The sequence below is a fragment of the Pseudopipra pipra genome, chromosome 1 (assembly GCF_036250125.1).
Source record: "Pseudopipra pipra isolate bDixPip1 chromosome 1, bDixPip1.hap1, whole genome shotgun sequence".
Lineage (NCBI taxonomy): Eukaryota > Metazoa > Chordata > Aves > Passeriformes > Pipridae > Pseudopipra > Pseudopipra pipra.
This window is the reverse complement of record NC_087549.1, coordinates 67,013,421-67,028,297: the sequence shown is the minus strand read 5'-3', so window position 1 is coordinate 67,028,297 and position 14,877 is coordinate 67,013,421. Positions and strand designations below refer to the sequence as shown.

The 14,877-nt window shown below is 39.9% G+C and overlaps 1 protein-coding gene across 4 annotated transcripts in view; it reads right to left on the bottom strand.

The window, feature by feature from the left end:
• The window catches only part of EPB41L4B (erythrocyte membrane protein band 4.1 like 4B), a 172,557-nt gene that overhangs the window by 9,662 nt on the left and 148,018 nt on the right, over nt 1–14,877 (bottom strand). For 3 of the 4 annotated variants that reach the window (XR_010431668.1, XM_064660011.1, XM_064659999.1), the window contains exon 23: nt 308–376. The exons of the other annotated variant lie outside the window; for it this stretch is intronic. Coding sequence is in view for 2 of the 3 variants with exons in the window: in XM_064660011.1 (XP_064516081.1) it covers nt 308–376 (69 nt within the window). In the remaining variant the exon portion in view is untranslated. The remainder of the gene's footprint in view (nt 1–307; nt 377–14,877) is intronic. 4 annotated transcript variants of the gene reach the window in all.

Below are 14,877 nucleotides of genomic sequence, written 5' to 3'. Positions count from 1 at the left end.
TCCTTGGAAAGATGCTATGGAGCTTCACAAGTGTCCTCTACAGTCCTGAACAGCACATTTTGGGATTGACTTCATTAGTTGTGAGCCTTGACCTTTAACTCTTAGTCCTCTGTCTAGGAAGCAGCAATGTCTGAATGCAGGCAATGTTTTGTATAATGGGAACATTTAACTGATTCATACTCTAATTTTTACTTGGAATTTATACTTTTTATTTTTGAGGACTACTTAGCGCATAGATTTCTGACACTTAAAAAATCAGCTGGAATTGTGTTAAAACACAGTTTTTTTAGTTGCACATTCTACTTACAGAAAACTGTGGTACTGTTGTAAAAGGATCGAAAAAAGGATTAGATGTATCAGCAGGGAATGTCTTTATCTTTAAAAAAGATAAAGAAAAAGATGTTACTTTCAGAGCATAAAAATGCAAAAGAAAAAAAAAAGCAGCAAAGCATTGCAACTACAGTGACATATCCAACAAATCAGAGCAGTTCAGCAGTGCTTGGACTAGACCAAAAAAGACCCGTCCCAAAATGCATACAGAAACCTGATGATGAATAATCAAAGCATAAATACAAAAACTTGATAAATTAATTTTACCATGTAATTAAATCTGTTGTGCAAATACGGAGCTGATTGCATACAATATATCTTCCAATTCTGTCAACAGCCATTGGATTATTATCTGCTTCCTCCAGCCAGCATTACATTTTAAAATATGCAATATGAAGTGTAGGAGCAAATTCTGCAGTAGAGGAACTTTGGCTAAAGAACTTGTGCTTTACATATTTTAGACTTCCAAATGGTCACTTACACTGTTGCTGCCAAAGACAAACAATCACACAAGGTGGGATAGAAATAAAATCATATATTAAAAAATCACTGGGGATAGCTGTTTGTTTCAGGCAGCTACAAGGCCCTGTGTTCAGAGGAAGGCTGTGGATAAAGGATGACCCTTGGAGGTCTTTTTGAAAAGTGCGTGGAGACACAGAGGCAAGAGACCAAGACATCCATATGCCAAGAAGCATGAGAGCTCCCATGGCTTGGTCCATGAGGATACAGTCTGTGGTGTGACCAGACCCTGCTGCAAGTTACTTCTACCCTTAAAGTGGTTTCAAACACCAGCTGAAATTAAAAATGTATTAAAAGCAGCAACAATCTCTGCCCCATTTCATTGTGAATGCTGTTTCCAATGACTTTCCTCTTTAAAATGCAGACATCATTCATTCAAAGGGAGGACAAAATAGCAAATAAAGGTAACAGTTTTGAACTGCATTTCATGCTTTCCCTTTGGAAAACCACATTTTTCACTGTAATGGTGTGTTTTTCACTTTATTATAGAAACTGCTGTGCATTGGTTTTAATGCATGTCTTCAACCATAATTTACTAACTACAGCTATACAACTGTTGTTTAATAATGAGGAAAGCTACCCTGAGGGCCCTGAGCCCCTAAAGGCCAAAGGAAAACCTGGAATTATATCATCAAATATAATTAAGTAAATGTATGGTGTTTATTTTGTAAGTAAAACAACAGAAATATTGGCTTGTATGGGTACCAAGGGAAATTAACAGCCATCTGTGGGCCAACTTCTGCAAATGTGGAATTAAGCTTAGCATTAATTGTCAGGCTTCTTACACACAAGGAGTATGGATAGCAAAGATACAGTTAAGCATGTAAATAACCTTTTAACAGAATAAATGTATTTGTAAGTCAATGATACAGGCGCAAATGAACAAACAACTATGTGAGAGAGAAATTATTTTAAATCACAGTTTTCTAGGCAAACATAGTAAAGAAAACTTCACAGTCCTTTTATAGTCCTATATTCATGTCTGTTAGCAAAGTATATGTATGTGTACTGTATTGCTGATTGAACCTACTCGTTGTATTGATGCAATAGCTCCTCACAAGTTTGTTACGTTGTGTTATACCCTGAGCCAAATCTGTCAACAGCTGTAGCATGTCTCACTCCTTTGAGAGACAGTAAATACCCATGAGCCCAGGCTGACATTCTCAGGTTATTAAGGGTTTACAATATGATGTTACAGTACTAAGTACAAGTGTGCTCAGTTACAAATAAAATCTTTGAGCCAAAGGCAAACAGGGATGGGAAGCTGGTTGCTCATGTGCAGTATGAGTTTGATATTCTACAGCTGAAATCCCACTTATTTTGCTGGCTAGTCTCACTAACGAAATGAAGCACAGTTACTAAATGCAGGAAAGAAAAATTATGCAGAATAATACTCAAGAGTCCACAGAGGTTTGGGAGTAGAGGCATATAACAGGAATCAGCCTTGATTGCATGCTGTGACACACAGCCATGCAGAATACCCTCTTGCAAAATCAGCACTGCAATCTGTGGATGTGCATGAGGCCAGCCTACATATCAAAACGTGACAAGAAACAGTTAATCTGGTTTAGTTTTCAGTGTGAGTCCCTCTCTCAGGGAGCTGTGCTCATTTAATCTTCGGAATAAGACAATTTCAATAAATTAAAAGCTCTCTGGGTTCTAAACTCATCAATTTCCAGCCTTTTAAAGAAACTGAAAACAGAAATTAGGGAACAGAGGGGGAAAAAAACATAACTGTGTTCAATTTAAGAGTGACAAACAGAAAACATCGTGCTCAGCCTTTAGAATTTATTTTTTCTTCCTCTCATCCTTTTTTCCCCTCTGAGAACAGACCACCATTACTCAAATGGCACAACAGAGCTTACTGGTTTGGCCCAGGCCTTGCTATGATTGCTGCTGCCAGCTTCCATAGGCAAGGCATGAGAGACAACATTGTTATTGCCTCCTCAACATTGGCATGAGGTTCTTAACTATTGATGGCTTGGCTCTTCTGAGTAGGAAGTATGTACAAAATCCTCATCCATACAAGAGCAAAAAACCCCCCATACATTCAAGAACACTTTTCAGACAGACGATATGCAGGATGGGGAGACAGTAGTGTGGAGAGCACCTGTTAAGCAATCAGTTTATGTGAAACTTCATTTGGAAGTTTGAAAAGTCTTCTCACTCAGAAATATATTTTTGGCCTAACTATCCTTCATGTCCACCATGGCCAGCAGTGTGCTGACAAAAGTAGCAGTTGCCAGCACCTGGGAGGCGGAAGAAAACCCTGTAATTCCCACCCCACCACACAAGGAAAGCAGTGTCATATGCAAGTCTCTTCCTGACCCTTGCACTGGGGCTGAGTTTATTGCATGAAATCGAAACTCTCAGTTCAGAAAGCAAAACAACTCCCTGATCAGAACCTAAATGTTATGCATTCCCCACACAGCACACAGCCTCTCTCCCTGCCCTAGGAGGAACACGTACTATACCTTTAAATATCTCCTAACTCACATGGCAGAAGCAGACCCTTAAATTTTCCAGGGTGCTTTCTTCTCCCTGCTGTTGGAGCATCAGTTAAAAGATACCACCTGGAAACTGAGAAAGGAAGAAGAGCAGAGCCAACTCCACCACCTGCTGCAAACCTGCAGTTCCTCCAGCTTCTGGAGACCTTCAGCAGCTTCCAGGCTTTACCCTGGGATGGCACACATGGAGGGAAAAGGAAGAGGGAAGAGGAGGTGGGCAGTTCTGTGCAGATCACTGTTCTGAGCAGACTACTCTCACGAAGCTGAATTGTAGCTGCTCAGACTAGCAAAACACAGTAGCTGCTAATGTGTGGACAAGAAGCAGAAGTCTGCTGTCTGCTTTGGTATGAAAGAAAACAAGTAACATCTTTGAAGTTTACAGCTGGGCACAATTCCTGTCATGGCAGATGGAGCAGCGATTGTGTCCACATGATGAGCACGTTCTGGTACAGCCAGGGTCTTCCACAGGAGCAAAAGGGGCTACAGAAATATCATGAGCAACAAGAGGTTAGAGCTGTGCTCTTGATAACAGCACAGACAGGCTTTTAAGTATAAAACTTGATTGCAAGCACACTTGCTCTCTCTGCAGGAGTGAAAACAGTCTTGCAGCCAAAGTCACAACCATAAAACAACCTTTAAGGCAGGTCCCCTAAGTAACTGTCAGGTTGCAGGAGCATGGCATGAAAGGGTAGTGAAAGCATTTGGTGTTCCAGCAGCACCTCACATGCTGAGGGCTTGTTTCACAACCTCAAATGCCCTTTGCTTGAAAGGTCAGGGTGCGTTACCATAGCAGAACTACTTTGGACAAGTAACTCCTTGTCTGGAATATTTAGCTTGGCAAGCTGAGAATTTACTAAGCTTAAAAAAACAGTTGATTTTTAATAAAAAGAAAGAAAGAAAAAAAAGAAAAGAATAATACAAAAAGGATCAGAATAGTCTCAGGGAAAATATAGTGGTCAAGTAATCTTCAAGGAGAAAAATCTTAAAACCAGTCAAATGTAACAGTCACATTGATTTTGTGGGAAAATGAGTGAAATTTTATTCCTCTGTGGATAATTTACTGCTAGTACTCAGATTCTTGTTGCATTATTAGCCGTCCATTGGGGTAACATATTTTGGAGATATCTTTGCCACAAAGAATTAACAGCACTGATTTTCCTTGATATTTATACTGCAAGGAAGAATGAAGAAGAGTGAAGGAAGAAAAAGGTCAAAAGGGCAAGAACCTTCCCCTTTTCTTTGCATTTGTGCAAAGAGTTCTTCTGGATAGAATTTAAAATCTCAGTAAAACAAATGCTTTCCTGAAACACCTTGTAGATGAGTTAGGAGAAAAAACTGTAACTTTCTCATAAAAGCAAAAGGAAGTGGAGGCAGACAAAGAAAGAGTACTTTTGTCATGTTAATTGATATAAAATCAGCTACTTTGGTATTTCTATCAGAAGGAAATATTACGAATGTCCTTTCTGTGGCAAAAAAAATACTACTTTTGGGAGAAGTAGGCTTAATATGGATATGTTCCCTTACATTTGGAGTAGTGTATTCACTGCCCTGGCACAACTTTCTTTCCTTCCACAAAGCTCCAGTAACATTTTCTGCAGTTGACACTTCAATTCCATCCCCTACACCTTGACTGGAGGCATTTATAACATGATGGTGAAAATGTGTGATCTCAGTGTCACTTTGTATACTGGCCAGACAGAAGACAAACTTCAGGCCAAACACTTCACTAGATTCCCGTGCATAGCAGCAAGCAGAGGCAGAGCTGCTAACACCTGAAGGGGTGTCATAAAGAAGACCCTCAGGATACACATATAGCCAGAGGAATATTCTGTGGTGCTTTATTTAAAAATACATGGTGTAAATTGAATACCATTACATCTATACAGCACAGAGACTTGTTTCTGCTCATCAAATTAGAAAAGAACATCAGCAAAAACTTCTGGAGTTCACTGCACTAGCATTTCCCAGTCCTGACATTTAATATGACTTTAAAAATACCAGTTAACCATTAGGTCTGGTTTCCAAAACCAGTGTTATGATTCTGGACTCCGTAATTGTTCAGTAAAGCTCCTTGCCTGCTGTCATACCATTTCAGTGTCTGAAATAAATAATGAGGCAGAAAATGTAAAACAAAAGAGTTTCTGGTATTTTTCACCATGCAATATTTCCATGGACAAAAAAATTTTTTTAAGTGGTAGCAGTTCCAGGCTCAAATGATTGAACATTTGGATCATGTCGACCCAAGTACACGTCCTTCGTATGTGGCAACATAACCGGCATGACAGGTAGTCAGGCATAATCACTGCCAGGATGCACAGGGCAAAAATCAGACCAAACCAGTGCAGTCCAGCAAACTTGCAACAGGACAGAAACTTAAATCAGCAATTCTATTGGCTAATCAGTCTTGAAAAAGGCTGTGTGAACTAAATGCCTTGATGAACATACTTGGTGCAAATCCACACACGTTGAATCACAGGTCACCTTCTTTTCATGGCATGCAGGATTTCTTCTAGTTGTTGAAATTATATCCAGGTGTCAGTGTCAGCAGTGTTCACACAGATTAAAGAGGGCACTTAGCAGAAATGTACTATTGAAAACACCCTGAGGCACCAGAAGTGAAGTTTCTGAAGAGGATGGGTTTCTGCGCAAGCTGCTAATCCAGGGAGGGAGACACTACATGTTCAGAACCTCCCTGCCTACTGTTACTTCCTCTGAGGAGATAACACCAGGAAACCTCCCTCATAGCTCCATCTGGTCTTTGGGTCTCCCTCGCTCATCTTGCAAAAAACTAGCAGAGACAAGAGTACAAGGAAATATTTCCAAGAACATTCACTGATTCCTAAGAACCAACACAAGTGAATCCAACTGTTTGACTCATCTGACTAGGTGTGTGTTTCCACAGGACTACTGTACTGTACCCCATGGGTACCACTCAATTCATTTTGGTAAACTGAGAAAACTCCCCTTTGGAAGTCACATTCATCCCATCGTATATTTGTTGAGACAAGTTCTCTTGGGGTCCCCTCAAATGGTGAACTTTCCATTCCACTGCTCACTGATGTACACCAGCCGTTCTCTGGGCCTTGCTGCAGGATAAGGCCATCTGTCCTGGAATGTGACCTGGTAGCATACACCACGTTCTTGATGTCTCACCAGCTGCTTGTACAACAGGGCTAATACTTCACTCTCTTTCAGGTATTTTCCTCCCTCTTAGAGGGACTTTGTGGAATCCTTCCTAACACAGAGGCATTGTCAGGAGGTGGTTGCATGGCTCCTTGACTGTGCTCCAGCGACTTCTGTCTCCCAAACGGATGTCAAGGGAGTTCATGAGAGTGATGTACTAGGTTCAGCCTCTGCTAAAGCTTGGCTTTGCTGCAGTTACAGCATTTCACAGATACTTAATGCATAGTAGTTTGTGGCTACAGTATAAACTATACGCTATTTACAAGCAGGTCTACCTAAATCATAGTAGTTAAGATGCCTTGGATAAAATCCTGAATCTTCACGTCAACTTTTGTACAAATTTGCAAGGGCAGCCCTACAAATTTTGTTGGTGCTAATATCTTTTCTATGCCACCTTTGGAGATCAAGTACTCTGTAGATTTTTGCTCTAGGGATTGTAATTATGGGTTGCTAGCAAAGGGATTTCAGAGGTACTGGGAGAGGATGAGGGCGATGTTAATAGTGTTATTAAATCAGTCCAGCATCTGTACAGCACATTGGAAGGAAATGTATGTCCTGGATCATTTTTACAACATAACTTTGCTGTGAAAATATTTTTGAGAAGACATTCTTCAAAAGCATACAGAATAAGAACAATTCAGATGTGACAAAAACAAGACAGTGTCCATGCTCTCACAGTCTTCAGGACTTTCAGTACTCTTTCACTGATGCTGTGAAGGGGAGCAAGCTTAAGCAGAACTTAACCTCAGCATGGGCTGTCAGCCTAGTCACCATCCACTGAGGAAAATGTGGCAAGGCAAAATGATGTCACAGTCTTGGTGCGTTGGCTAAAATGCAGACTAAAGATTGCAGCGCTTGCTTGGTCTTTTTTTAAAACACAGAAATGAAGCAAAGAAAAAGCAGTAGGTATACCCACTGGATATGGTTGCTCTCCAACAGTTGCTGCACAGTAAGTTAGTTGCATTGCTAGGACAGCTAATGCAAAGTTACCTTTTTTGGCCCTTGGCCTTTACCAATGAAATCAACGGTGATCCCGTGGCAGGTGCCTAGATTGCATGCACAGCCAACAAAATCAAGTGGCATCCCTGCAGATGGAGGCTGTTGTCATAGAAGAAAGTCACTAAAGATGGATAACATGAAGAGGAGGAAATGAGTATTGTAATTCTTGCCAGTTGAGAATGCCCCAGGTAAGCCATGTATTTCCCAATATTATTACCAGCAAGCAGACTGTACATGTATTTTGTACCAGATGGAAACTCACCACTAGCCACACCTGATTATTTCTAAGAATAGACATTGACAGCTCATGACCCAATCACCCAAGTTAGTTCCCTATGACTTATTAATACGGAGACTTCAAACCCAGGGATATTGCAACGAAGGCTGACTAATAACATAACATACCTGCACTTTTTAAAAACTCTGAGGATCACATTCTTCTATTGAAAAGTTATGATAGATTGGCACAAATAGTGTACTGTCTGACCCTAGTCCAACACAAATAGTTTGTCTCTCTATTGTAATCAATCTCTACTTGTGTACGAGCAAAAGCTGGCTGAAGGTCCTTAAGTGTCCAGAAACTCAGCTCATCACAGTCTCCTTGAATGTCAGGATAGGAAGAAATATTTTGCGTTAATTTTCTGTCTGTCCTATTTTTTCTGGGCTATTGAGCTGTGCCAAAATCCCCAGGAGTTTATACAGTTCATTATTCTGAAGGAAAAGAATAGCACAGGTAGATTAAAGTCAGTGGAGCTGCAGAAAAAGTGTTACAATTACAAACGGGTGCACTATTTATATATCTATACAGAAGGACACTTGAGTGTATTTTCAACTTCAGCATGTGACTAGTCCCAGTGACTACTGCAGCCTTAATCTAGGCATATACCTACAAATTTTGGTGACCTCTCATGAATTATGATTTCCTCAAGTTCACATAAGAGTGTTGACTGCTGTGCTGTGCTACAGTCATCTTGCTAGTCTAAAAGTCTACTCTAAATTAAGCTTCTATATGAAAATAATAATTTCCCATCACAATATGTCACCCCTTCCAACATGCATCAAGGAAGCAGAGCATTGCTTCTCTAAATGTAATGGATACAAAACTATTTGATCCTATCAATAAGACCAACTCAAGTAGAAACTGAAAGTCTATATATAGTCTATAAGGAACAATGTTTTGCTTGGTTTAAGATTCGTGGATGAATAAATCCAATCCCATATCTAGCAAGTCTTTTGTGATAAATGCTAAAAAACCCCACCCTGTTTACTCATAACCTCACACCCTTGGCTATGGAATCATTCATATTGCCAGTCATCACGCATTAAATAAACACAAAGGTTCTGTCTTCACTGCAAGTAAAATCTTGTTATGTTCAAATACAAGAACTCATTAGACATATACATTTACAGATTCAAACACCTGCATTGTAATACTTCACCAATTCAGTGCCATGAAACACATCAGATGCCTCTGTGCCTGTGGGATGTTGCCCTACAAGCCGGTCTCCCAATCTGAGACACTGTACTCAAGCATGTCCCATGGCTAAAGAGATTAGTTCCAGCCAATGGATAATCCAAATCAAATAGAGCTATTAGCACATAACTCACTCTCATCCACCCTTAATTACAGAAGAAATTTCTCCATTGGACCAAAAGCACAAGTACAGAACTCTTCCATTTGGCCCATGAATGACATCAGTTTCAATACCAGAAGGCTGCTCTACCATTTCAGCAGAGCTCTGCTTCCCCGTAATTTGTTTATTGGGCAAAGGATTCAGGAGATCCATTATTAAAGACATCTCTGTGAAGGCAACTGAAGAAGATTATAATGTTGCAGTGAACAGGAAAAGGAAAACGGAAATGGGAGAAAGGCCAAACAATGACAGTCCTCTCCCAGGAGGTCTGCTTGTGGCACTTCTTCAGGGGAAGAAATACACTGTCTATAAAATGTTACAAGCAGTTCCTGGGCCCCAGTCAGTGACGTCCTGCCCATACCAGCAGGAGCTCACAGGGAAGCCAAACTGGGAGCTGGGGATTTCTTGTGAGGCATGGTTCCAACACCTCTGCCTCCAAGACCCCTTCCCAGCATGACGTAGTAATTGAGGAGGACAAAACACTGTTGTCTGGCAACCTTTGCTGATGTTATGGTCCCTGGGAAGATTATAGTTAACTCTTTCACTTCAGAAAAACCTTGAAGTTTTTCTAAAATGTAAGAGGAGCAGAAACTGGTCCTGTCAGCTTCATAACTGGGGTATAATGAGGGGGCTTAGAGCAATTATTTTAAATTTCTTTCAAAGAGCCCTGGGATAGATGAAGGCTAAGACCCAGGATACTCTGTTTTCTTGGGTAATGGGGGGTGTCAATCTGATTCGTTATTGGGTTTGGGGTTTTGATTTGAATTTGGTGTTTCTTTTGCAGTGCTATGCCTATGTGTGCTCCCTATGAGCTTGGGAACTAACTGTTCTTGGTGCAGGAATATGCCCAACTTCAGCCTCACTGTAGATAAGCCTTTACCTATACTGGCTCACCACCCCTGTTCTTGGTGAGGAAGAAAAGAGAAAGCACAGTTTCTTCAACCCTTTTTCCAAACCACTAGCAGCAAGACAGGAGACATGAAGGATAAAATTGCTCTAGAGGCATGCACAAACATGGGCTCTGCTGACCACAGATATTTTGAAGAGAACAAGCTTCATCTGAAGTCTGGGCAGCTCAGCCACTGATCCAAACACATGGATTCTATCTAGATGCATGCACTTGTGCTTCATGGTTATTAATTTTGACAGTTTGCTCAACTTGGATGCAGCATGAGTGCCAAATTGTGCACAAATTCAGGTGGTCAGAAGCCCACTTGACTTGGTAAATGACTTCCCATCTCCAACACTGCCAACAGGGCTCTCAGCAGAGCATGTGCACATGGCTTGGTGTGCCAGGTGGCGTGGACAGCTCCTTCATCAAAATCCATCCTGGTAATATCTGGCACTTTTCCAGAAGAGGCCAGGTGGCATTCCACAGCATGGGAGCACTTGCAAGACTCTAGACAACCTTTTGGCAAAGAACCAAAAAATTACATTAACTCATTAAATGAGTTTCGTAGATGTTCACTTTCCTAACCTCACTGGCTGTGTCTCCTAGAGTGTAGGAGCATTTGGTCTTGGGTTGCTGAACATGAGAAGAATGCCATACCGTAAAGCAAGCCATAAATCCACATTTCTTCCACAGTGATGCGTTTGTGGCCAAGTTCCACAAAAAAACTCTGAGAAGTATGCAAGAACTGTTTTCTCTTCATGAGGCTTAAAATGGATGTACAGAACATCTACCTATGTAGAAATTTTCTCCCTCAGCTCAAAACAGTTTAGCATTTTGTTTTTCAGAGGGTGATACAAGGGATAATGAACAGAAAAGGACCCTTTCTACTGAGTTCAGTGGCTTTCAATCCATTTACCATGATAGATAATACTCCTATTTTCTTCCTTCCACGATGAAATTAAAATTTTTTCTATGATATACATATCTGGGACAAGGTATAGAAACTGTGGAATTACATGCTTAGGTTTATGCAAACTTCAATTTCATCAGTTCTTCAGAGTAACTTACTGGTTATTCTATTATTGCCAATCCTCTGAGCTATAAGAACTGTATTAGGCTCTATATAAAGTCAAAGCAAAAGATCTGTCTGGGTGTAAATCTCACAAATTAATGATTGTGTCTCTGTTTTGGTTTTGCTTGCTAGTAGAGAGATTACAGAAAATTAAATATATATTATGTTTCAGTAGAGGATTTACCCACAGTTGTGGGTAAAAAGCAGAGGACAAATCAGTAGAGGGGCCACAAGAGAAAATCTCTAGTCACTTAGGTGCCACTTGCTGTTCATCAGAAAAGACTGCTCCTGCTCAGGAATTCTCATCAGAAAATGCCTATTTATTCAAACTAAATGTGTTACAAAAGAGTTGGTGCTGATTTAATTTTCTGTATACTTGAAAAAGATATATTTTAAAAGCTTTCACTCAGCATTTTGTCATAGGAGTTTTTGGTGCCTAATTTAGAAATGACATTTTGGTTGGAAATATGAGTTCATTGAAATTAATTATCAAACATTACTTGAAATTGAAACACTTCACAATTGCTAAAATGAAAAAATGTCAAACTGGCCTGATCTTTCTCTCTACCCTTCTTAATGCTCTCTGCCATTTGGTTCAGGACATTTTCCAAAATACAGGCTTTTGAGAGATAATGTAGACAACCAGATTTTACTTTAATCAAAAAAGAAGAAAAATATTTCCCATCAGTTCTGATTATTCAATTGAGTGGCAAATAAAAAGAAAGTTTACTTGCTCTTTTTGCTGGCTTTACAAGTTGAGTCACTCAGCCAGTCAAAACATAGTTTGGAAAGCAGATGTTTCCATTTTCTCTTGGAGCTTGGAGGCATTCAATTGAAATTCCACAGAACAGCCAAGCAGTTAGCATCACACTTGCTATCACACTGGAAAAATGTAAATTAGAATTACACATATATAAATTCATTAGTTGTTTGAAAAGAAAATAAATGCACAATAGCTACTCACTGGAGTTTAAATGAAATTGTCAATAATCAGTGAGGAAGAGATATTAGGAACTTCACAGCTGCTGAGACAAAAGGAATAATGTACTTCTCAGGCCAAAGGAAACGTGATTAATATGCCCTTATCAAAAGACTTTGAGACATAATAGCTTCATCACTATACTTGTCTCATTGAGAGCAAACATAAAAAGATATACCTAGTTTCAAATAGACTTTACCCAGAAGCTGAACATTTTTTTATCACCCAGATTACTGTAGAGTGGAAAAGGAGACTCAGTCAGTACAAAAAGTTGATGTTCTGCATCTGAAAAGCCCTGTCTATCTATTGTTCACTTCTATTCTTCTTAAGCAGATGTCACACCTGCTTACTGCTGCTCAGGACATGAACATGAAATACATTCACTTAAAAAGTAAAGCAATAATCTGAAATAAAAAAGATACTGAGTAAAATATGATTGAACATACCAGACCTGATTTAGAACAATACGCAGGTTATAAAAGATTTGCTAAAAATTTGCCTTCTCAGCTTGCTGTAGGATGTAGATGCCAGTGAGTTTAACATATGTTTGCTTTTATTTGACCCCTTTCACTTACTCTGATGTTGATTTCAAGCAAAAGAGAAAGCTGCTACTGCCATGGAATGATCACGTTTTTTATGTGGAGGAGGGAGAAAGGGATCACAGGTAGTGTTTCCTTCTTCTTTTTCTTTTTTTTTTTCCTTTTTAAGCTACAACAATGTTCATGACCCTCAAGTTTTCTGACTTTCCTAAACACTGCTGAAGTGGTGGCAATCTGTATCACTTCAGAGGCCCTTAAAAAAGCTTTGGACTAAAAATTATTAGTGCACTAATTGCACAAAAAGAGAAGCACACAGGCAGTCTTGCACTGCCCTGTCTGTGGTGTTCGGCAGTTTCAGATGCTCTTCATCATCAGGGAGTAGACTCCTTAGGACCTTGCCCATCAACTGGCCTCAAGTCACTGTTACTGAAGTTAAGCTCATCCTAGACTCCCTCCCATAAACTGATCAACATTTATTTTAAAGTAACTTCAACAGCCACAGTACTTCCCTTTGGAGTACTACTCCAGAAACTACACTGCTTGCAAATGTACTTTATCACTCCCACAGTCCTCAGGAGAACTTTGTGTTAAAGTTTCATAGATGATTTGACCTAAAGCTAAGAAATTTTGTTTGTTAGTGTTCAGCTGGATCACTGATCCAGCTCCTGCCACAGGAGCTATCCCATGAAGGAAGCTGGGATAGATTAAAACATCCAGCACCCATCCACAGAAAGACCTACGCGTGCAGCTGTGAATCACAACCTCAATCCTCCAGCTTCATAGGCAAGTCTGTAAGTGGGCATTGAACTCTCATCGTACAGGCACAGCAAACATCCCACCACTGTGCAACAATCTCACAGACAATAGTTACGGAGAATTTTTCTGATTCTATCTCCCTGCAGGTGGTAGAAAATCCTCCAGTCCCCCAGTGTAAATGTCTTCTTAAATGAGGTCACACCATGTGGTAGGCCTGCTATGGAGTCCAGCCAAAGTTTTAAGCTCCAGGACCAGCTCTGCTTGCATGATCTGGCAGAAACCAGATTTATGGATAGGCATTTGCTTATTTGATAATTTCTACAAACATGAAGCAGGCACACAGAATGTCAGAGGATGGTTAGGACACCATATAAAAAAGTACAGAAAGTGACAAAAATAATTGCATGTGGCAGAATTTATCACCTTTCCAGGGAAAAGCTTATGCCCTCTTGATCCAAACTATCTTCTGACATTGCACCCTACCTTCATCTCAAGTTTTAGAAAATGTTGGCCAGTGGACTGTTGATTATTTAAAAGCAGTGAATTAGTTGATACGTCTGAACCTTTTTCCACTCAACACCTTCCCCTCTTTTTGGTACCTCTTCTTGCTCAAGTACATATCATATTCAATTTATCATGGTGTCCACAGGTGCAAAGTCAGCAATGGATTTCACTTGGTGGATCTTTTTATTTTTTTTGAGAATTCATTTTCAATTAGTTAAAGAAATATAGAAGTGTTGAATCATCTGTCATACATCTACAGAGTGCACTGAGTTGTTCTGCTCAGAATACAGATAATGGGGAAAAACATATTAAGCCAATGAATTCAAATCACTTAAACTAGAGGAAAAATAAAAAAAGTAAATCTAGATGTTTACAGTTCATCTTTTAGCATTCTCTCATTTTGTTCCCTCACTGACTGCTTCTGTAATAGATGAATGCGAGTGAATCCCCAAATAACAAACTAGCAGTCAAAGAGCTTTACACTTTTTAGTAAATTTTAAACTAAGATTCAAAAGGCAGTCTCTGAGCCTGACACTCAGTTATCTTTCATGTTAGTAATTCAACAGACTGCTTCTGAGACTGGCATCCACCAATAAAGTCCTGTACTCGAACACGCAGAGCTACATATTAGTTGCAAGTCCAATTTATAATGCTTTATATATTCACCCATTAATTTGGTTGCCCAAATCCCATGACTGCTTTTAAATGTGCTAAGTTTCATCTCTAGTTGCTAACATGCTTTATATAACCTAACTGATGTTCAGGTAATCTGCATTTGCTGGAAAGAGGCTGTGTGTTCCCAGGAGCCTTGCACTGCATGGACCACTGAGCACTTTCTGCAAATCCCCAGTCAAATTGAGACTTGTGCTCAATTTGACCGGGCGTTACAGTGCACCCCTTCACATTGTGTTCTCATCCAGCTGATGCCCTTTTCTGGAAGCAGAAAAAAATGGTCCTCTGCAA